This window comes from Rattus norvegicus, chromosome 19 (genome assembly GCF_021556685.1).
Source record: "Rattus norvegicus strain SHRSP/BbbUtx chromosome 19, alternate assembly SHRSP_T2T, whole genome shotgun sequence".
NCBI lineage: Eukaryota > Metazoa > Chordata > Mammalia > Rodentia > Muridae > Rattus > Rattus norvegicus.
In genome coordinates, this window is record NC_141552.1 from 33310113 (window position 1) to 33334263 (window position 24151).

Sequence of the window (24151 nt, forward strand, 5' to 3'; positions counted from 1 at the left end):
CCACACTCCACAGATGAGCCAGGCTGCAGTGTAAACACAGGGGGTAATGACAAGCCACCCTGCCTTCCGCACCATGCAGTGGCCTTTGGAGGGCAGAACCACCTGAGACTAACTTAACTTACCTGTCTGCCCTGCTGGTAGGACAGGTAGGACGACTGAGGCTCCTTCAATGTGTTCAGGAAGGGGACAACATAAGCCAACCCCCTTAGGCCCAATCACTAAAGAGGGGCATCCAAGAAGTGAGCTGCAGTGCACAAGAGGTACCAGAAGAAGGGAAAAGTGGCCACACAGGCATTGGGCAAGCAGTATGGCCTTTTCTCTTCTCAGGTGATCTCAGGCCCACTGGAGACGCTGCCTTTGGGCATGGGAGTTCGGTTCCCGGGTCGGACACGCCAGCATCACGTCAGAACTAGATGAGGAGGCCAGAAGACTAGGCCTTACTCCTAGCTTCACTTGCCTTGAGACTGGAATGGACTCAGCTTTCCCAACTGTCAGTGGGGCTGCTGATTCCAACCTTCCCTAACTCACGGTGAATTGGTACAAAGCATGGCCTCCCCAAGGCCTCCTTTGTAGAAGGCCCCAAAAGATCAACACTCCCCAAATCCCAAGGACATGGAACTCCCAGAGTCCCATGCCCTGGCTAGAGAAGCGCGGGGCTGAGCCTCCGGTGACCACCCTGTGAGTTCTGTCCCACGGGATCGGAGGCAAGGACCCCACAGCCACTCCCGTGACCCGTGCCCAGGGGCCTCCTGGCCCACACTCGCGCTCATGGAACATCATGGAGATGACCTGGGTACCTGAGGACCCTTTGTTCAGCACCACAGGAGATGGCTCTGTGCCCGTCCACACGGATAATGACCCGACTCATCCAGGGGAGATTGTCTGCCAGTCTGCATAGGCCTAGCAGCTGCTTCTGAGTGGGCCTGTCTCCTCACAGATCTAGGGACTGACCTTCCTTGTCCAACCAAACTCTAAGTCACCAGTGTACAGGCTGCCCTACTCTGTGAGGCCCCTGTAAAAGCAGCAACTGCTCCAACAGTGCCCTCATCTGTGGGCCTAAAGCTGACTGCCCAGCCAGTCCCCTGGGCCACTGCGCCCGCCAAGCGGTCCTACTGATTCTATCCTATCCTCCGGCCAGCATCATAGGTTCTGTTCTACTCCAGCTTTGGCTCTGCGCTGGGCCTCTTTAGGAGAGCGCTACCCTGAGAAAGGCATCCAAGCGCTAGCCAGAACCTCAGCCCCTTGCCATTTCCTTCCGGTGGAAGGCATGCCGAGCCGGTGGGGGTCCCCACTCAGCTCACTCGGAACCCCAACCCCTTAGAAGGGTGGGGGCGCTCCAGCTGGATGATGACTCTCCATAAGCGTGTCCCTTAGTCACTCTAAGCAGATCAACTAACCCCTAGTTAGCCCCCAGACACAAAGCAGATCGTTTTTGCCACCAAGAGCCAAGGGAGAGGTGTGCGGAAACCGGCACCCCGGTGGTCCAGAGCCTCGTGCCTCCCACGTCTCCCCCGATCCGGGAAGAAAGCTTCAGAGGGGAAGCGCGGGTCGGAGGCGGCCTCCCTGAGTCCCGCGCCCTGGTCGGAGAAGCGCGGGCCGAGCCTCCCATGACCACCCTGTGTGTCCTGTCCCGCGGGATCGGAGGCAAGGACCCCACAACCACTCCCGTGACCCGTGCCCAGGGGCGTCCTGGCCCGCGCTCCCGCTCACCTGCTGCCACCGCCGAGGGCTCGGGAGCTCTGGAGTTCCCGCCCGCGAGCGCGAGAGCCCGGGAGGGCCCCCAGCTGGTCGCACTGACCTTATGGAGCGCGGACTGGGGAGCTCGGGAACGTCCCCACACGGTCCCGCGTAGCTGCCTCTGACCCTGTTACCTGCGGCGCTCGGTCATCTCCGGTGTCCCTGAGGCTGCAGGAGGGAGCCACGCCCGCAGCCTTAGGTCACCAGCCAGACCTCATCTCCGGGTTCCCAAAGTACCTCTCCCACGTGGTCCCCCGCGCCCGGCCCATTCCCACCTCCGAGGAGACCAGAGAGTGATGTCTCAGCTGCTTTCCTCCAGATCTCGACTGCCCTCTGGCCACGCCCCTGTTTCTGGAAGGCTCCAGGCTGCAACTAACGCTGTTTTGTTAAATGAAGATGTTCCAAACTTGATCTCCTAGGACCTTTTGAGGTGAGAACCATCCATCCATCTGTCCTACAGGCACACCTCTATTGATCTGAAGGACAAAGCCAGCAAAATAAGGTAGGTGTATAACTTCGTGATGACCCTTATAACCTGGGGTGGGGCACCAGAGTTGGAAAGAAAGAAAATCTACCCCGATGGTGCTACTCTGAACCACCATCAGCTGTAAACACTCCCCAACCCTGTTGCCCTCCCACCCGTGTGACTATGAATGGCTTTTCACACTGATGGAAGTCCCAGGGCATTTGCTGTGCACATTTTTTTTTCAGAGCCAACTCAGCCTTGATGGGATCTGCCCACGGATTTCCTGAGCTTGTCTGATCCTGGGACAGAAAGAGGGAGGAGACTGTTTGGTCTCCTGGAACCAGGCACCCTTCTTGTAGAAGAGGGAAGAAACTCCAGTGGGTCCCAAGTCTGCTTCCCGTAGTAGCCCTAGGACCCAACCCAAGGCCCCAGAGATCGCCCTGTTGGAATCATCCGGAAGGTAGAAACTGACTTCCACTCCTGGTGATAGCTGAGTCTCGTACTGCTGTCAGAATCTTCTGCAAGCCTGCCCAGCCTCCCTGAGATTGGTCAGGCATACCACGGGGACATAGCCAAGGGGACACTTGCTTTCTAGACTGGAGCCAGCAGGTTTTCTCTCTAAGAGCGCTGGCCTGGCTTCCCAAGAGATGAGCCCCTGGCAGTGGTGAGATGGCAGCCCCTGTACGAACCTCATCAGTTCCACCCCAGCAACAGAAGCTAAGATTCAGGGAGCCCTCCTAATTGGTCCCAGAACTCTAAAATGGGGGGGGGTGGCTTGGTGCAGAGGTGGCCCATTGCTCTTCTGGTAGGATGGGAATGACGCTATGACTTTGGTCTCTGTCATCTCATGTCATCATCACACAGGCCCATGACCAGTCTGACAGCAGACAACAAAAGAGAGCCGGAGAACCGGAAGGGAGCAGAATGCTTGCCTTAGCACACTCCACCGACCCACACGGACCCTTCCCAATCCCCATCTCTCTGTAGACATCCCTGTGGCAGCCTCATGGGACACTCCGACCTCAGTCAGTCATTATGTTCAAGCAGTGGCTGACACTGAAGTCTCCCAAAAGTACAGTGGTGGCAGTCACTGGGTGGGGTGGGCCTGAGTTTCTTACTTAGCACAGTAGGTAGGACTTGGGGTGCTTGGCTTTCTAACCCCCTTTAAAAATGTTTTTAAAAGGGGTTGGGGATTTAGCTCAGTGGTAGAGCGCTTGCCTAGCAAGTGCAAGGCCCTAGGTTCGGTCCCCAGCTCTGAAAAAAAGAAAAAAAAGTTTAAAAAAAAGAATTATTATTTATTTTATTTATATGAGTACACTGTAACTGTCTTCAGACACACCAGAAGAGGGCATCGGATCTATTACAGATGGTTGTGAGCCACCATGCGGGTGCTGGGAATTGAACTCAGGACCTCTGGAAGAGCAGTCAGTGCTCTTAGCTACTGAGCCATCTCTCCAGTCTGTGTACGTCTTTGAGTGCATGAGTGTTTTGCCTCATCTGTATATATGCGCCTGCAGAGGCCAGAAGGAGGTATCAGATCTCCTGGAACTGGAGTTAGAATTGCGAGCTGCTGTGTAGGTTCTGGAAACAAAACTCGGGTCCTCTGCAAGAGCAGCAGGCGCTTTTAAGCCCTAAGCCATCACTCTCGACCCTCCACCTCATTTTTCTGAGACATGGCCACTCAGCCAGGTGGCGATGGTGGCACACACCACACCTTTAATCCTAGCACTTGGGAGAAAGAGGCAGGAGGATCTCTGTGATTATGAGGTCAGCATGGTCTACAGAGTTCTGAGACCGCCAGAGCTACACAGAGAAACCCTGTCTCAAAAAGAAAAAAAGAAAAGAAAAGAAAGAAAGGAGAAAAAGCAAAAAAGGAAAAAAAAGAAAAAAGAAAAGAAAAAGAAAGAAAAAGAAAAATGGAAAGAAAAAAGAAAAGAGAAAGAAAGAAAGAAAGAAAGAAAGAAAGAAAGAAAGAAAGAAAGGAAAGAAGAGAAAAGACCTGAAGTTATGTTTGGCTAGAGTAGCCGGCCAGTGAACTCCAAGGGTCCATTTGTCTCCGTCACGTCTATGTCCAATGCTGTAGTTAAGGTGTGCACAGACCCAGCCACACGACAACTATGTATAGACCTGGCTGTGCAGTCTGGGGAAGTGCTGTTAGGAGGCAGAAGGCTGAGTGGGGAACTCCGTCTGTGCAGGTTTTAGATTAGCCCCTGCGCAGCCGGTTAATAACGCAGCTGCCTGGGGGTCGCCCACGCTCTCGTAACTCTGTGGTTTGCCATGCTGTGCCAGATGGGGTTGTGCTTCTGGTCGTGTTGTTAGCACTCTGTCTGGGACAAGAGGAATTGTTCACGTCTGGAGTTGAAGAGACGGCTCAGTTGTTAAGAGTACCAGTGACTCTTGAAAAGGACCCAGGTTTGGTTCCTAGCACCCACGTGGAGGCTCAAACCATTGGTATCTCCAACTTCCAGGGGGTCTGACACCCTCCGCAGGCACCGGACATTCATATGGTGCATATATACATACATGGAGGCAAAACACCCAAACATATAATAAATCTTTTCATTTTCTAATTTATTTTCTGTGTGAGTACACTCACTCAGCTGCTTTCACACCAGAAGAGGGCATCGGATCCCTTTACAGATGGCTGTGAGCCACCATGTGGTTGCTGGGAATTGAACTCAGGACCTCTGGAAGAGCAGTCAGTGCTCTTAACCACTGAGCCATCTCTCCAGCCCCCACTTAAATAAATCTTTTTTTTTTTAAAAATGTATTTTAAAGAAATGTGTTCACAACTTCTCAGGAGAAGTTAACCGAACACTCCCAAGCTCGTGTCTGGGGCGTTGTCTTTAGGAGTGTGTGAGGCCCGCCTGACAGAAGCGAGGTACGGGAGGTGAACCTTTGAAGGTTCTATCCACTCTAGTTCTAGTCTGGCCTGAGTTGTCTGCTTCTTGATCTCCCCGTCCCACCACCGACTGCGCTGTTTCCTCTGCTATGCTTTCTTCCCTGTGGACCGACGTCATGGGCCACAATAACCCTGTCCCATTAAGGTGCTTCTGTCAGGTGTTTGGCCACAGCCACAAGAAAGGTGACAAGGCTAGACTACGGGTACTGAGAGTGGAGTTGTTGGTGTGGTGAAGCTCACCACGTGCTTCATTAGCCTTCAGAATCAGTTTCTGGAAGAATTTGCCTCAGAATGCTGTGAGCCGAACTTAATGGGCCATTCTGGCGGGAGTTCCGAAGACCAGAATGCCAAGAGAAATGTGGACGTGGGAGAACGTAACCACACTAGTGGAAAATAGACAGCTCCCAGGCCAAGATGACACACAGTGAACTCTAAGGCTCCAGCTGCCTTAAGGGCCCCTGTATCTACAGCCTTGGCTCACATGGGCTATTGCTAGGGCTGTCCCGAGGAGCATCTACAATTTTCCTCAGCAGACATCCCGTGTTCCTGGTATCAACATTTCCATAGCAACTGTGGCTTTACCTTCTTGACTAATATGCATGTACACATGTACACAATTGGGCCAGGGGGTCAGAAGACATTTTCAGGAGTTGGTTCTCTTGCCCTCCACTGTACTCTGGAGATCAAGCTCAGGTTGGCTGCCTTGCAGGGCAAGCATAGCCACATGCAGAGCCATCTTAATGGCTCAGGTCCGTTTTTTCCTTGCTGTCCTCCCATTCCCTTTTGGGATGGGAATGTTTCCTCAGCCAAGACTATAGAGTGCCTATTTCAACAATCCCCTTCCAAGAAAGGAAGTTTGTAACTTGCTGATTAATTACAAGAGCTCATAACTGAGTTTGCCCTGAATCTCAGAAGATACTTTGGACTTTCGAAGAGTATTGGGATTCAAAACTGTGGGGACTTTTGATGTTGTATGGAATTTCATTTACATTATGAGATGTCCATGAACATATGGGGACTAGGGCAAAATGTATAATCTCAAATGTCTCCCACAGGTTCATGTTTGGGGTACTTTGTCCCTGGCTGGTGGCACTGCTTCTGAAAGCCATGGAACACTTAGGGGGTGGGGATGGGGAGAATGTGGCAGGAGAAGGGCACTGGGGGCCTTGAAAGGTGATACTCACTTCTGGTCTTAATCAAGATGTAGAGAGCTCCCACTGCTAGGCCTTCCTCATGTGATGGCTGAGACCAGGAGCTAACACAAAGCTTCGTCCTTTGTGATGATGTGAGAAAGACATTTTTTTTTTTAAAAGACAGGGTTTCTCTGTGTAGCCCTGGCTGTCCTGGAACTCTCTCTATAGACCAGGCTGGCCTCAAACTCACAAAGATCTGCCTTCCTCTGCCTCCAAGGTGCTGGTGGATACATCTTCTTAACAAGAAATATCAGGGGACAAAAAAGTAGACTTCAGGAAGAAAAACACAAAAGCAGAGATGAAACCCTCCCAGGAAGATTAAGGAAAATAGATGATAGAGGCTCTCTGTCCAGATCACCAGATATCTGAGCAAATGCGGAATTCCTGGGAAAGCGGCAGAGATCAGAGTAAATTGAAACCCAGGCTTTCCTGGTATCTGAAGGACGTGGAGACACCAAATGGGACCCCAGAATGTGAAATACCCTGTGAAATAGAGAAGACTCAATGTCCATATAGTAATGTTTCAGAACATCGCAGAGAGGGGGAAGTCCTTTAAGTTCTGAGAGGAAAAATTATCAAGCCAATTTGGGGTTCTTAACGACCCGGAAAGTGAGGCTTTCAGCTTCTGAAAGGCGTTTCCCTGCCAGAACTCTGTACCCAGCCAAACTTTCACCTGAACACAAACGCAGGGCACTTTCAGATGTTTACGGCCTGTGCACTGTGTTTCAGGAAGCTAGGTGGGTAGACACCCAGCCAAGACTTTATGAAGAGGGAAATTTAGGAAACAGAGATGAACTGTGGTGTGGACAAGTGAAGGCAAGCTTTCCGGGGTGTGTTGGGGTAGGGGTGGGGGGTGGTGTCCAGCCAAGGGAACACCTGCGCTTCAAGCACACATGGCCAAAGCCTCAGGCAACTGAGGTGACTGTGATAAGACACCTGGTGCAGCTAGGTAATCTTCAGGGCTTTCACACACCCACAGGGTTTAGGCTCGGTTGCTAAACTGAATTTTAGCTCAGCCGCATACGATTCCAGGTACAGCACCCACGGCCCCTGCCCGATTCACTGGATCACATAGCTCAGTTGATAAGAACAGTCATTTAGTCAGGAAATATTGACCACTGAACTTAGGAAACTACTTGGAGGAGGCAGGGGCCCAGAGACTTAAGGGTCTTGTGAAGTCGACACTTAATTTCAAAAACTAAAACTTGAGAAGTGGCGGAAGCATGTCACTGAGAGGCAGCGGTCAACACTCCATCACCCTAGGTAAAAAAAACCTCACCACTTTGGAAGTCCTGGCACATTTTAGAATGTCTTGGCATTAAGACAACACTGGTACACTGCCCCCCTCCCTTGCTCTCGGCCTCACTGCAGACAGGCCTTTCCTGTCTCCTTGCCCTTGGGGACGTCCTGAGTAGTTAAGCCTGATACTTGGAAGCACTGCTGCGTTGAAGTGGATTTTAATCTGAGAGGCCTGGTGCAACCCTCCTTAGAGCCACATTTCTGGCACCTTAAGTGCAAGCCGGTGGTGTGCAGCCTAAATCGAGCGGTCAGTCTTCTGAAAAGTGATACTCCATTTTGAGAGGCCACTTCAGCTTTTAATCAGCTCCTCCTTCCCTTTTAATGTTAACATTAAACATTAAGACATCTTTCTAGGGGTTGATGAGATGGCTCAGTGGTTATGAGTGCTTTCTCCTCTTGAAGGGGATGTGGATTCCTAACATCGCCAAGAAAGGTGGCTCACCAGTCACTCCAGGTCCAGGGGATCTGATGCCCTCTTCTGGCCTTGTTGAGCATTGCATACACAAACCAGCCAAACCAGCCAAAACTCACACATTAAAAACTAAAAACTAAAACACATACTTTATTTACGAGAGAGAGAGAGAGAGAGAGAGAGAGAGAGAGAGAGAGAGAGAGAGAGAGAGAATATGAGAATATCTATCCTTTGGACAGTTCCTCTGAATTCCACAACTTCAAAAAGGCTTTAAATGCTTTAAATGTACACACAATTTAGAATGAAGTTAAGTGGCACCGACACACACACACACACACACACACACACACACACACACACACACACACACACACACACACACACACACGAGTTTTACCCAGGTGGGTTATTTCAGATTCCTAGTTCCTTGGGTTGGAAAATGGTCTTCTTCTTAGACAAACAAGGAATTTAAAACATTTTACTTAAAAGGCAAAATGTTCCCAATGAAAAGCCAAAAATCTCAAATTTCTTAGTTAAGCTGGTCAACCCAGACTGGCTCACTGATGAATGCCAGTAAAGAGGTATTACAGAAGAAACTCCAGCCGCCAGACTCCTCCAAGAGTGCGGCCCAAGGAAAACATCTTTTAAAATATTGTTGCGCACCACGAAAACTCTGGAATTCCACGTTACCAGATTGGTTTTTGGTTTTCCCCCCCCAATTTATCCTCAAAAACCACACGATAGCTCTGGCCCTATCTGCTTCAAATAAATGGAATCCAGTTATTCTGGCTGGTAGCCCTTCCTCCTTACCCCAAAACCTAAGATGTGAGTTCAAGGCCAGCCTGGTCTACATGGTGAATTCTGGGACAGCCAGGGTTACAAAACAACAACGAAACAAAAACAAAAACAAAACAAAACAAAAAGATGGAGTTTTAACAGGCAAGTGGAAAAAAATGACCAAAGAACTGAACCTTCCCCTTAGTGTTGCCCAAAGCAAGGCTCTTTTTCTTAAAACTGGGAAATGGCAAAAGGAACAAAAGCTTAGCTCATCTGTAGAGTGTCTTCCTAGTACCTACAAGGGTCTGGCCTTGACTGCCAGCAAGGCTAAGTGGGTGTGGTGGCACATACCTAAATCCCAGCATTGAGGGGCAGCCAAAGGAATCAAACGTACAAGACCATCTTTGGATATAGACCAAGTTTGAGGCTAGCCTGAGCTACTTAAAATCCTGGCCTTTAAAAAAAAAAAAGATAAGAAACTTCCCAAAGCAACTTACATTCTCTGGAGAGGATGCGATACTAAAACAGCTGTGGTGCACATCTATAATCTTCTGAGGAAACAAGGCGGGAAGACCCGAGGTCCAGGTCATCCTAGCCTACAGGAAGACCGTGTGGAAAAAAAAAAAAAAAGATGGGTTTCTACGTCCTTAGAAAACTTGGTTCAGGAGTGTCATCAGATCAGCTTTCTAAAGCCCGTGTTTAAGGTTTGCTGCGAGCTCCGAGCACTGCACAGAAGCCCACTGGTACTGTACTGTCAGGGCATTTAGCTCGATGATCTAGCAAAGCAACTCCCACGAGCCACTACAGTATATGAACTGGCTCTGTGTGCAGAACGCATGGGCGCTGAGGGACTGTAGGACCAACACTAACAGAGGTACTCCCGCACCCCAACAGATGCCGATATGAGTAAATGCACAAAAATTGGCTTAGGCTACTCCCAATATTAAAACCTGGCTGTAGGATGACTCAGCAGGAGTAGGGAAATCAAGGGAAAAAGCAAAACTTGATTTAGATATTTACCTGTATTTCTTCACAATGGAGCACACGTCTGCACAAATTCAGTGTCTAGGTAGGCTGGTAGGACTGCCCTAGGTTATAATGAACTCATCCTGTCATTTCCTGTGAAAATTCGTTCAGAGAACACTGAGAAGAAGTCTAGTTTCTCAGGAGCTCTCAGGAAGTGAGCAGAAGGAATCTCCGGGCACAGTTGGCGTCTCCTGGTCAGTCAGCGTAAGCTCTCAGTGGGGTCAGAGGCAGTCGCCTCTGCCTACTGCCTTGCACAATCTCAAACCAGTCAATAACCTACCTCTCAGACCACCATTTCGGTCTCTTCCTCCGATCCAGTAGCACTGAGGCTCGAACCCTGGACCACCAGCATGCAGGACAATTGGTCCATCACCCGGCCCCATCCACAGCCCTCTTCCTCATTGCTCTGTCCAAACAGGCTGTGTGCCTTGCTACCAAATCTCCAACAGTGTAACTTGGTTCCTTACGGCAGTTAAGTTTAGAGAACAAGACAATGGCAAGGCAGGCCTTTGATCCCAGTATTGGGAAGTGGATTCCAGATCAGCTAGGGCTACATGGTGAGATCCTGTCTCTCACCAACCAGGCAAACCAAACCAAAGGAACAGAGAGCTGGGCCATTATTGCAAATGAAAAATGTTTCCAGCTCCACACTGGCTATGGTGGAATTGTCTCTCCCTTCTCGACGGCAGCACTTAGAAGAACAAAAAGGGAGTTTTGCAATTAATAGTACGGGCAAGGAAATGCCCGCTCTAGCTAAACACGGCTGTATTTAGAAGTTTTCTTAAGCAGCTATTCGGGTCTTACGTACACGCTCATACCAGCGGTTCTGAAGATAAATCAAAGCACAAAGCCTTTATTGAACTGCAGACTGTGAATAATGAACCCCGTGGGATGGGGTGTGTGTGTGCATAGAAGTGCAATTTATAAACTTTCAAGGCAAACAACTGACATCTTTGAAGACACTGTGAGCTTTAAAAAAAAAAAAAAAAAAAAAAAGCTTCCAGGTGTGAAATTCACTGTTTTCGTCACTGGTGCCCAGTCACACAGCCTCAGGAAATGTGGAGATTTCATAAACCATTTGTATCAAATCTCTTTTCTGGTAAATTCCTTGAGTGCCTCTGCAGCGGAAACTAGACCAGACTGGAGAGTTGAGGACTCAGACCTCCAGCACCTCATGGGCGTCTGCGTTGCTTAACACTGAAGGCAATGCTAAAGAAAATAAACAGAGAGCCGGTTAGACACGCGCCAACTTCAGCCGACGGCTAAGCAAGTCTATAGGATATGCCACCAGAGAGCAGTGCTGATGCCAGTGGCCCTTCCCACTGTGTCAAAACGAAAAAACACTGGCTGCTACCGTCCTTCCTTCCCCTTCTAACAATCCGCACACAAGCAGCACTCCGGAGCAGTGTGGGGCGTCACAGAATCGCTGACTTTCAAAGACTTGAAAACTTCGGGGTAACGTAACAGGAAACCTTGAAGGCCAGAGTCTAGGTTTAGAGTTCTGCAGCGAGCTGTAGCGCCACGTAAAAGGCTAAACTGATCTCGGAACAGCGGTAAACAGCATGGAACCCAAGGAAAACGAGTTTGCGCTCCAGTCCAAGAACGAGACTGACAAGCCAGGTTTGGGGGCCGAGTCTTAGGAGGCAAGCTCTACACCCCAACGGGTACTGGCTGTAGTGCTCCTCTAGGCCCCGACCCCACCCCACCCCACCACCTAGGAGCAACCACTGTGAGCCCCACCACCCCATAGCACTTTTAACATAAAGTTCCTCCGGCTACTAAGAGACCCTCTTCATCAAGCTGCAGGGAGGCTGTGGGATACAGAGCTGAGGGAGTGACAAGTGACAGGAACTGAAACAGGAGTGTCAGTCTCGCTCAGACTACAAAGAAACCCATCTCCCTACTTTAAAAAAAAAACCCTCTGAAATGTAAAAATAAAAATACCCAATAAGCGGACTCACTACAACACACGATCTCCTGTTTCATCCCTACATAAGCCGCACACTACCACAGCAGCCAGCTGGGGCCCCCTCTGCTACCCCTCTCTCGGCTGCCTCTTGTGGACTAATTGGGATTAAGGGCAAACTAAGTAGGCCTTTAGTAGGAGACCAAATATTTACTCAAAACATCAAGCCTCTGATTAGAGTGGACTAGGCAATCGATTAATTGACCAGACTGTCTTAAGCAGGCTTCTACAGAAAAGCTCCCAGGTCTGAACTATGTGAGATACTGAGGGGCCGCCTTGGTGTTCTCTATCATTTATTCTAGCCATGTACACTTGGATAGAGTAGCAGGAAACCACTCTGGAGCTCGAGGTTCAGAAGAGACAAAATGACAACACTCCCAAGGAACCCTGCTCCCGGGTGTGTCCCGCACCTTCTCCACACTCCACTGGACGAACTGCTACTTGATGGAAATGAAAACTGACTGTAACGGGCCAAGCTTAAAAAGCAACCCCGACAGAAGCCTTAGCTCACTGCTTTTGGTGAACGCTGCCCTCTCATTAAGATGGTTTCGCGTCAGATGCGGTGGCACGAGCTTTTACCCAGCACTTGGGAAGCAGAGGCAGGTGGATCTCTGGGAATCCTAGGACAGTTGGGGCTACCTACTGAGACCCACAGACCCACAGATGAGCTTCCTCCCTCAATGACTGTTTCATGGGCTTAAAGATTGCCAAGTTAACATTTCAGTATCTACCAGTGATAGCTGGGGTCATCTAACAGCTTAACAATTCTTTTTTTTTAAACAATTAATTCTTAAAGTTAACTGTATTAGAACCAATTCTCTGTGAATATTCTGTTTCTGGGTACCACAAAACCTCAAGCAAATAGGACAAAAGGAACGGGGCAGTTTCTGAACTGCTCGCCAGCCAAACTCCGAGACTGCAAAAAAAAAAAAAAAAAAAAAAAAAAAAAAATAACCTGAGGCTTACCATGTGGTAATTCCCAGAGAACATTCTTTGAGCCTATCCCCAGTCATCAGAGAGGATACATGACAAACACAGTCTACACACCAGGACCCATGCTGCCTGTTCCCACCTTTCTTTTTCTAACTCTCTCGCCTTTCCAGCCCTATGCAACGACCACTGTACACCACACTCACTGCAGCACAGAAGTCGATGAGAAAAACACAGGAGACCGAAGATTCCAGAGTGAAAGAGACCATCCAAGATGCCCTTCTCAAGCAGAGCACAATCACGTGCACCTTAAATTCTGGCACTTGGGAGGTTGGGGCAGGAGGATCTCAAGTTTGAAGCTGGCTGGACTACATAGCCTGTCCTAACATCTTCCCAGTAGACAAATCCTGACTCCACCCCACAAAGAGACATCACCTTCCTATGATCCATGGTCATTCATAAACAACCTGATTGTGAGCGAGGTTCCCAATGTAAACTGAAATAAGTCCTCTGATCAGGACAGATAGATCATGTGGTCAGTTGCTTGAAGACTGGAGGGAGCACATGAAAGGCCAAAACTCTAGAGCTGTGTAACACAGAGCAGTCGGAGTGCTGCTCTACTCAGGGACCCACGCTTAGTTCACACGGCACCCGCATGTTCTTCTGGTCTTATGGGTCCTGCACATAGATAGGGTGCACGTAAATTCATACATACTCACATATACACATCATCTCCTAAAATTTATTTTAAAAGTTGAAGATTCTATAGATGAAAGACAGACTTGAAAACTACCTGTAGAATCCTCAAACAAAAGCCACCGAAGAGTGGGGACCATCCTGGGCGCACTGTAACTCCAGCAAAAAAAGAAACTTCCTTTCGGCTGGATTTACCCAAACCACACTGGGGCTCCCTGTGGATGCCTCTCCAGGCCACCAGGACTGTGGCTACATCGTAGTATTTTATTGTTCCTTAGGACAGGTACACAAGCGTGGCCACCAGATAAACGTCACCACAGGGAGGCAGTATTTGTAAAATTCCCTCCTAAGAATACCCAGGAACGCTAGCCATCCATGGTACCGAAGGACCAACCAGGACGGTTAAGATTCGTTTCAGAGAGAGCTACGAAAATCTTCAAAGAACTGAAATCCAAGACAGATGGAGTCCGAAACAGAAGATGCGATGTACAGAACAAATGAGCAGGCAAACTGAAAGTTCTTCAAAGTATTTTACTTCAGATTGAAAAATGAACAGCGTTGCTCGCTGCTCAGTCCAGATACACAGTACTCACGAATACAATGCTGTCATCTGGGGAAATGTATACACACCTCAATTCTCCTTCATGCTTTTTTCTTTTAGAAAGATACTGTTTACCAAAAAGAAACGTCAGCAGTACAGGAAAAACTATTTTCCCAATAAATTTACGAAAACCTAAGATTCCCAATGGAATCAAGATTATCTTCCCGCTACCACCGTAATATAATCACATGCGTACTGGACACTAAAACCCCACCTAAGAGTACATTTGCTTCCGACAATGAGGGTGATTCTTTAAAAAAAACCAGTGTGGTAAATGTAACACCGATCTCTGCAGGTGTTAAGTGTCTGAAATAGGCAGCTAATACTGGATTTAATATTATTTTATAAATAATTGTTCCCTTAGCAGTAAACATAAGTCTACACATTCACAAGCCCTACAAAATAAATACTGTGATTACGCACAATAGGTTATGACAAACTAGTTTCAAAACAACAAAACTTCAACATCTTGATAAAAACTCTGATCAGAATAAAATGTGACTCTAAAATTGAAAACAGTCAAAGTAACATCACATTAAAATCGTCCACCGTTTACACAGTACTGTAAGTTTCCAGTTGTGGAACACATTTTCCCCCATTGTAAATTAAAATATGAACATATTGAAAATTGTTAATTTCAGTGATGACACCGGTTTTGGTCTTACTTTATAGCATTATTCTCATTATAAAAAGTTTCACTAAGTGTCCATTAATGGTCTGATTGGTCTTCAGTATTTCCTATGTGAATAGAAAAGAAACCCCTAAAAGCCAACAGTACTTCACACACACACATATAAAAGAATCCATCTTGGAAATGGCCGTACTGAACAGAGCCACACACACACCGATGCTGGACAGACAGGAGGGCTTTCACCTCCTAAGACCACTCTGATGACGAGCGAGCAGAGCGTACAATCCATCGTGTTAAATACCCCACCTGAGTCTCAGGACTCAGCAGGCGATGAGTAACAGGATTACACGGTTGCACTTATAGCTGACCACAGCCAAAAGTTACAGGATGATTAAAACAAGCCAGTGTTTACAAAGTTTTAATTAAAGACAGCAATTCCATTAAAGGAGAGGATAAAGAATGGGATGACAAGAAGTATTTGGTCTTAATAAGGCAATACAAAATCGATCCATTATCAAAGACCATTTAATTTTTAAAGATCAACAATACCAAAAGCATAAAGTGGAGTATAAGAAAATAGTTTTTTTATAAGTATGATTTAATTAAAGCTGTTTACAGTTACTCTCCCACAGTAGTAAGCATGAACCTAAAAAGAATGAGAGAGGACACCACAAGCACACAGGACGGGACGCAGGGTCAGAGGAGCCAGCATGCGAGCGAGTGAGTGAGCGAGCCGAGCGAGGGCTGTGGAGCTAGAGGTCGGTCGGTCGCACTGTGACAGAAACAGCCCAGGCCCAGGGAGGCCTTTTGTTTCCTTTGGGGAAGAGTAGGGGAGGGGAAAAAAGACTGCTAGGAAACACACACAAGTCCTGCTAAGGCCCAGCGCCCAGAGGACAGCAGCACTTAGAGCAGGTGCCTTAACTCTGAGATGACTAGAGGGTGTTCAGTGTATACACAAGTACATAGTACATTTTCTCTTTTTTACAAAATAAAATAAACATCATTTGCCACCATAAACCTTTTCTTTAGAGAGGAAAGAATTTTGAAGCAGGTCACAAGGGTTCTATGAAGTCATTTCAATGCTGAAGAAAACAAACAGGACCAGAGCTAATCACTTCCCTGCATGTGTTAGAATGACAACTCAGATTATTCTTCAAACTAATCCTGAGAAAAAAATCTGTTTACAATTCAAATAGTAATGTTATGTAAAAAGTATTAACAAATCCACTATTACAAATATCAATTTCCTATATGGTCTTCTATATATACACACAATAAAATGGCAAATATATGCAAAATTATTTAAAAAAAAAAAAACCCATGCACAAATCACTTTCGCTCTTGGAGTCTGACTTCCTACCTATGAGGTGCTCCTGCCGACCTTCCCACCCATCTCCTGGAACTGCTCTTTGTCCCTACAGCTACCCACGCTGAGCACTAGTCCCTATAACTCTGCATAGAGCCAATGAGAGAGAGATTTACTTTACATTCAAGCTTAGAATCTTAGAATGACCCTGTTGTAGCACATGACTTATCGCATAAGCAGCCTTTTCCCCCTGTTTTGCTTGCTTTTTGTTTTTGCAGTTGTCAGTCTTCATGATCCATTCCGTGGCGAGCTGGGAAAAAACGCAGTTGCTAAATCAACGTCTGAACAGTGTGAGGCTCCTGCCGTCCCAGGAGTCCCTGTGCAAGTGTCCTGAGCACGAGATCACTGCGCACAGAAGACAGTCCGTCGCAGAGCGCCGACTACCTACAAAGCTCTGAGAGGGGCGCGTCCCTCTTGTGTCTCCTCTTTTTGCCATGGTAACACTGAGTATTGGATTTGCCTGGATGCTGTTTGCTTGTCATCAAGGCACCATGGCTGGTTTGAGCTGTACCTTGGAAGCCTTTGCTGGAAGAACGGAAGAGCCTTGCTGATCCATGCTGCGGAAGAAGAGAGCAGTGAGAAACACAGCAGAGCTGTCCACACGCAAACCTGAATGCAGGGGAAGCTCCCAAAACTAGAAATGGGTAGGCATGCCACATAACATGGCACCCCACTGCCAACCCCCGTATGTGCCAGTCTGAGTCTCACACTGTCACCCTGGCCAATCTGGAGCCTCCTATGTAGTTCAGGCTGGCCTCAAACACTCATCTGCCTGCCTCCCCCTCCCACGTGCTGGGAGTAAAGGGGTCAGTGTGCCACACACCCAGCTATCACAGACTACTCTAGAGGCTAGAAAAGGAGTAGTAACGGGTGAACTCTCTAAAGACTAGACCACTAGCCTCCCCTCCTGACAGCATGTGTACAACAGGAAAGCTTCCTCAAGGATCCTACTGCTCTCAACACATGCTTAGTAGCACCACGAGAAGAGGTTGTCAGGCCTAGGCAGTTTAGAGGCAGCGCAGGGGCATGGCTGCTCCTTTCCTGTTCCCAATGACAGCTCCTGTGGCTTCCTACTGGCACCAGTCTCTGGTTGGCCCTGTCCCTGTGTCTGCATTTGCATCGGTGCCCATGCTGAGGCTGTGGAGGCTACACAGGGCTGGGCAAGTCAAACCATAACCTCCAAGAGGCCTTTTCCCATGGTCCTTGCTACGCCTGAGGATGGGGACTTATACCACAGAACAGTATCAAAAGCTTCTTCTCTTGCCTGACTCATTATTCATGGCTAATTAGTAATACTGTTTGGCAACTAAAAATACTTAAGTCAAAGCTGATGTTGATCAACTGAACCTGCCTCCCGGTTACCTGGTCATGGTCATAACCACAGGTATCAAATAGGAACAGAGAACTCGCTCTTTCTAGGGATGCTGTGGCCATTCCATGCCAGTGTACTTTAACACAGCCACGAGGACCACTCGTCAGCCTGCTCTACACTCAGCTCCATCCTCAGCCCCCAAGCATGGCTGGCCCTAAGATCTATGTTACAACTGTATCTTAAAAGGAGCCTCAGGACATCTGGTTTGACAAAAGTTTGCTCTTTAAGTCCACGGTAGCAACCGTGCGCACGTAGGAAATTCTAACTACCTGAGACTGAATAAACGCTAAACAGCTTCTAATTGTTCTAAGATTTAGTATTTATTAACTAGTACTCATGAGAAAGTTAAAAGGCGTCTATTATTGCCGTCATTTACAGGTAAGGTAGGTGCATGACTAAATCCGTGCAGCAGGTGAGACAGAGCAGGTCAAACAGAGGGGCAGGATGGGACGTTCCAGGCCACACCCCCACTGCTGCTGAACAGGAAATCAGAACCTGGGCCGTTACACATGACACAATGCCGCCTCTTTCTGCCTCCTGCTTTCTCAGGTGGTTCATTATTTATCCATCCAATAGTAGTATGAGACAAGAATTAAACTTTAATTAATTAGGATCATTTTATATGGTTTTCAATCCGTAAAAACACAACTGTTATCTGATCTGTCCATTAACAGTAAATACAGCAAAATAACATATTTTCTCAATATGTTAACAAGTATTGAGAAAATCCGCTCCTATGAAATATTGTGTTTAGTAAAGGTATGAGAGAGAATGTGTGGGTCTGATAGAGCTTATAAACGTGGGAAAGGGGGTTGGGGATTTAGCTCAGTGGTAGAGCGCTTGCCTAGCGGAGCGGTCCCCAGCTCCGAAAAAGAAAAAAAAGAAAAAAAAGAAAAAAAAAAAAAAAAAAAACGTGGGAAAGGAGCAATGCCCTGGAAACTTTAGTTCATCAACTGTAGTAAATAAGGACAGGTTATTTATTCATACTTGTAAATAACACGAGTTTTTAAAAGTGCTTTTAAAAATACACATTCTAAAATTAAGAGAAAAGAATTCTAACTATCTGAGACTAAACACTAACGGTGGCAAACACACTCTACCCACCTGTGACTTGTTGGTGCTGTTGGCCGTGTTGGTGGTTTGGGTGCTCTGCATTTTCCCAACTGCCTGAGAGACCTCCAAGGAGACATCCTGTGAGCCTACCCGGCTGACAGTGGGTGGGCGGCAGAGCACTTGTTTGGGGGTTTTGCATGGTGTTGCGTCAGAATCCTAACACAAGTCACATGGGTAAAGCAAAATATTAGTGATTCTCATATGTAGAGCTCAGACAGGCAACAATTTCAGCTAAGCACTGTCTAGTCTAAACAGACACATCTGGGAGCTGAGGAGGCTTTCCTGCAAACGCTCTGTGTGGAAAGGTGTGTTCATTCAAAGCATGCAGTCAGAGACCAGACAACACTTTTTGTCTTCCTCTATCCCTCCACTTTGAGACAGGGTCCCTCACTGAACGAGAAGCTTCAGTGTCTGCTTCCAACAGTACAGCTGCAAACACAGCCGTGCCTCTTTACAACTACACGGTGTTCACACTCAGGTCAGGGGACCCTGGGTGCTCACACTCAGCTCCTCTTGCTTGCACAGCAAGTACTCTTTCCCACTGAGTCACTTCCCAGCCCCTTCTCCAAACATGGGAAGTGGTCGATTTCACCACGTCCTGCTATTTATTGCCAAGTCACGACCACATCCAGCTGATTCTTAAATCAACTGTGAACGGGCCTATGATGTGAAATTTTATTCATAGCAAGTTACATAAACAATGGAAGACCACCATAAAGGGGGATCAAGCTAGGACCCAGGCCTGGTCCAGTATCTTCAATCAAATCCAAGATGGCAGGTTTAAGGTGCACAATTGAGCGTCTAGGATGGGGATCCTTGTTCTAAGCCCCACCGGTTTCTTGGCTGCTTTATGTTGGTACACTCCCTGACATGGTGGAGCCAAACTTTTCTTTTCAAGGCCATCTCTACCTGGGACATTGACTTAGCATTCATTCTGTCTCCCAAAGCACCACTCCAGAAGCCACAGACACGAGGACCCAGCACATCATCATTAAGACTCCATAATGACAGGTCGTCATCACTGAGAATTCGCTCTTTCTTTCGTCTTTTTCCTTTGAGACACGGTGTCACTGAGTCAGGCTGGGCTCCGACTACTGTGCACTGCAGCACGTCTGCCTCCTGCTCCTGACTCTCTTGCTTCCACTCTTCCTAGTATTGGGATCACAGGTATGCACCACCAAGCCTGATTTATACGGTGCAGGGGACTAAACCCAGGGCTCATGCAGGTATCTCCAAGACCCTAATAGGACATTTCGCAATCACATATTAAAGTCAAATTGCAAAGAAAAGACAAATCTACCTTAAACTTTAATTAAGTAACCTCAAATTTTTGACATAAAAAAATTAACATGAGATTTAACTCATCATAAGAGAGAAAGAAAATAGACCAAAGGTTATGGGAATGGAGAGCTGGGAGAGGCTGCTAAGTAATGTGGGTATTTTTTGCAGGGGAGAGGGATTGGGACACCATTTCTCTATATGGCCCTGGTTAAAGACTGTCTCCCTCTGCCTCCTGAGTGCTGGGCCTGAAGGCGCTTGCCATCCGACTAGCTGGAAACATCTTTAAATCAAGAGAGTGAAAGTAGCTGAATACATTAAACACTCAAACTGAGCCTTTAATCCTAGCACAGAAAACACACACACACATACACACACACACACACACACACACACACACACAGAGCTAGAGTTACAGGCAGTTGTGAGCTGACTGACATCATTGCTGGGAACCCTGAATTAAACTTTTATTAAATGAACTTTCTGATATGTAAATTTTACCAATTAACAATTCAATCACGAATCTCAAAAACAAGTAAAAAAAAGATTAAGAAAGTGAAAGCCACCTTACAAATAGTATTCTGTATCATGGGATCACAATTTTATGAACCCCTACATGGAAAACTAATACATAGAAAATCCGTTACAAGGACGAGGGTGCCCTCTGGGGGTAAGACTGGGGACTGTTGGTTAGGACATTCTCTTACTAGAAGCTCTGGGTGGCATGAGCATGGTGATCGAACGGTGAGGACCTGACTGGGGTTCCCTTTCACACAGGCGGAAATAAGCAAGCAATGTAAGTCCAGGATGCACGCTATGGAGGCTGGGATGAAGTGTGACAGCACCCGCCATCTTTGAAACAGATCAAGAGTCAGAGGAACTACGGGGCCGAGGGTTGGAAGTAGGTAAATGTTGTTAACGGAACAGGTGAAGCTATAAAGATGGCACTGACAGCTTCTCCCTGCACTAGGTTTGAATTTTCCTTAAAAAAAAAAATGTTGAGGAAAAAGTACAAGAACGAAAGGTCCTGAAAATTTCCCTGGTGCCCCTGAGTTCTCCCGGAGAGCAGGCAAGAAGGTTGGGCCAGCACGTGTCATACTTACAACGTCACTAGAGCTGGACTGTGTGGCAGAGGAGGAGGACACAGGACCTGATGAAGAGTTTGAAGAGTGTTTACTAAGAGACTCCGAGGCTTTACTTCTACATTTTCCCGGGGCTTCATTCTCTTCAGACAGATTATTATTACACTTATCTAACTGCTGCGTCTCTACTATCAAGGTAACACCATTTCCTGGAAGAGTGGCAAAAGAGCGGAAAACGTTTCTTCCCATTAAATACACACAACACAGAAAAAGCCTCTAAGACCCAGTCCACCTTCAAGGAAAAGGTCTTACCATTGCATGAAGGCTCGGGCCTATTCTGCAAGCCCCACTGTTTTGATATCCAATCTCTGTATGTGGTAACTTCATCCGTCACTCTAATTATTCTACCCAATATGCTGCACGGGTGAAAAACAAAAGAGGTGTCGTTAGGGTGAAGGTAAGATGCACCCAGCACTCTTGACACACAGGCTGGCCTGGCTAAACTTTTACCTCTCTGTCTCGTTGTTGGGATAGCACTTTGCAATCGGCGACACTGCGTGGCTCAGCACCACATAGGCGTAGTCAAAGGCCTGCTTTACCTGCATGGCCCCATACGAACTCCTCCCAACATCATTACCTTTAAAAGAAACGGACACAGAGACGTGTAAACCCGGCCGCTGGTTCAGATGATCGAAGGCTGATGAGCCTTATCCAGGAACAAGGGCGATAGCTGCTCATGGGAGAACCGTGAGTGGGCTGTGAGTCACTTCCTGGGCCCCTCAGCCTTTGAACATCTGCACAGTGCTTTGCTATGGTGCACCCACCCACTACCTGCATACAACTTCACTCTCCTGTCACGTATACAAAGAAACAGCTGGCTACTGTCTCCCCGGAATAAAGTCAAGTTACACGGAAGGAAGGAAGGAAGGAAGGAAGGAAGAAAGGAAGGAAGGAAGGAAGGAAGGAAGGAAGGAAGGGGTCTACATTAGCTATGAACATACTTGTCCACATCATAAGCAAATACATATAACTTTGTGAAAGTAAGGAAGAAATTTGTCCTGTTCACTTTTTTTCTAAGATTTATTATTATAGTTATATGAATACACTGTAGCTGTCTTCAGACACACTGGAAGAGGGCAACAGACCCCATTACAGATGGTTGCGAACCACCATGTGGTTGCTGGGAATTGAACTCAGGACCGCTGGAAGCGCAGTCAGTGCTCTTACCCGCTGAGCCATCTCTCCCGCCCCCGTTTACTTTCAAGGCACTCTCAAAGCTAGAAAAGTACAGGAGGGTCACACAAGACAGACACGGTCAGAGCGTAAGAGTGGTTCCGGAGCCTTTCTGCCCAGGCACTGCTGTCTCAGGACCTCCATCTTAAGCCCTGCTGACGACGGGCTGGAATTGACAGCCCTCAGGAGGAGAGATGGTTACAGACCTACTCCAAAGAGAATTCCTTTCTACTTGGCTTTGAAAAAGTCAAGTGGATACTATCCCAACTTATGTGAAATCTGCAAGGTGTTTTTCTTTTTCTGGAGACGTATCTCTTTTACTATGATAAGAATATTTTAAACAGTATGGGGGGGAAGAATATTTTGAACAAGTGTTAATTAGAAATATGTAATTTTCATCTGAGCAGAGTGAAGCAGGAGCGGACAGTGATGCTCTCCCTCTGAAGCGCACATTCCCCCAAATACCTGGCTGTAAAGGATCTTCGATATAAAGCATTGATGGCCGGTAGCCATCAAGCATGTTTTTCTGTACTTCATCTTTGGCCACATAGGAACCACCATCCTTTATCCGGATGCCAGTCTTTAAGTAATTGAAGTGCCGTCCATATAATTCAAAAAATTCTATTAAGAGAACACCATAGTTTGTATTGGGGATGCAAGCATCTTCCCTGGGATGTAACTAAAACAGAAAAAAGGAAGAAATTATGTCGGACTCCCTGCTGTGAAGGAGGGATGTAAGTGAGACCCCACCTTCCATGCGCACTCCCTACGATCATCACCGTGACTTTGTACCAGTTGACAGCTATGCTGCTGCCACAAAGGCCATGCACTGCATCATGGGTACAGACCAGGCAGGTGAGGCAGAGTGTGAAGCTCATCAGGGAATTTATCTCACCCAGCAGTGCCAAGGGGTCCTCGTGTCTCTGCTTCCCCAGTGCTGGGGCTATAAGCATCCAGCTTGTCAGTGGCTTTAATGATCCAAATTCAGATCCTCATGTTTGCAACGGCAAGCACTTTACTGACTGAGCCATCGCCCAGCTCCCTGGTGTGTGCCGCTGTGTGTGTGTGCTGTATATGTATATAAGCTCAAGTGCTGTTATGTACGTGTACGTGCAAATGCATGTCTAAGTGTAAGCCCAGAGGTTTGCAGGAGTAAAGGGCTGCTGATGACGTCAGCTGTCTTCCGCAATCACTTTCCATCTACACTCTTAAAGGAGGCCTTTCACTGAATCCAGAGCTTTCTGCCTGACCAGTGAGCTCCAGGCAGCCCTATATTTTTGGTTGTTACTGCATTCACATTTACAGAAAACAGGCCAAACATTACAAACATTGCACCTAGTAAAAAGTCTCAATCTTTCTCCTAGGAATGTTTAAACATGAATTTGCTAAATTATATGAAAGGTACCCAGTTTAAAGAGCATTGTAAAAACTCCTGACTTAAATTTTCTCCCCGAATGTCTCTCTACAAGTAGTTTGTCCTTCTTCCAGTGCACGCTGATATAGCACAGCCACACAACTTACCTGGAGGAAGCTGACTGCCATTAAAAAAAGACTGTAAGAGCCAATTCCACCTGTGAATACTTCATTAAGGTCCCTCTGTAGTAAGAACTGTTTCAATACTAAAACCAAGTATGGCAGGACAGGATATTTCTGAAAGAGAAATGAAATTACATTCTCAATGAATTCCTATATTGTAATAGCCCAAAGTATCACCAGGGCATAAACTGGTCCTTATATTACAAATTTGGTAGATATATGCAATACATTCAATTTTCAGAGTAACCTTTCTAGGTAATTGAATATCCTCAAGGTGACGTAAACAACGGCAGCCACAGGCTGTCTGGCAGACACACTAACCTTCTAACTGTATGATCACAGAATGGACTCTTAGAAGCAGACAACCGAAATCGCACAAAGGCCAAAGCACTTCAACATTTAAGGCACTAATCCATTAAGAAAGTCGAGAAATCACTTCTAGTGGCTTTCCACTGCAGCTCCCGAGTACAAACAGTTTTGCCTGCTTTCTTCATCTAATGGACAGATCCCCATCCAGGCCTTCTCTTCCTCCCTA

General features: G+C 47.1%; 2 protein-coding genes and 1 long non-coding RNA gene across 21 annotated transcripts in view; 1 reads left to right on the top strand and 2 right to left on the bottom strand.

Annotated features, from left to right (window-relative positions):
• Adcy7 (adenylate cyclase 7) overlaps positions 1-2072 on the bottom strand; it is a 59254-nt gene extending 57182 nt beyond the window's left edge. For 4 of the 11 annotated variants that reach the window (XM_087595295.1, XM_087595299.1, XM_087595300.1 and 1 more), the window contains exon 1: positions 2013-2072. The gene's annotated coding sequence lies outside the window, so the exon portion shown is untranslated. Of the gene's footprint in view, positions 1-1710; positions 1982-2012 lie in introns of those variants that run through there. The other 7 variants (XM_087595304.1, XM_087595289.1, XM_087595291.1 and 4 more) reach the window with 3 other exon arrangements.
• Positions 2073-2076: 4 nt separating this feature from the next.
• On the top strand, positions 2077-3505 carry LOC134483299 (uncharacterized). Its single transcript, XR_015643972.1, has 2 exons — positions 2077-2239; positions 2449-3505. It is a non-coding gene; the product is annotated as an uncharacterized LOC134483299 (long non-coding RNA).
• Positions 3506-10639: 7134 nt separating this feature from the next.
• Tent4b (terminal nucleotidyltransferase 4B) overlaps positions 10640-24151 on the bottom strand; it is a 61430-nt gene continuing 47918 nt past the window's right edge. For 5 of the 9 annotated variants that reach the window (NM_001401226.1, XM_087594518.1, XM_087594517.1 and 2 more), the window contains 7 exons: positions 23602-23730; positions 22546-22759; positions 21358-21484; positions 21160-21263; positions 20869-21056; positions 18479-18643; positions 13916-16559 (listed from right to left, as the gene is read on the bottom strand). In NM_001401226.1, the coding sequence (NP_001388155.1) occupies positions 16383-16559; positions 18479-18643; positions 20869-21056; positions 21160-21263; positions 21358-21484; positions 22546-22759; positions 23602-23730 (1104 nt within the window). In that variant the 3' untranslated portion in view covers positions 13916-16382. Of the gene's footprint in view, positions 11022-13915; positions 16560-18478; positions 18644-20868; positions 21057-21159; positions 21264-21357; positions 21485-22545; positions 22760-23601; positions 23731-24151 lie in introns of those variants that run through there. The other 4 variants (XM_087594516.1, XM_087594515.1, NM_001415015.2 and 1 more) reach the window with 3 other exon arrangements.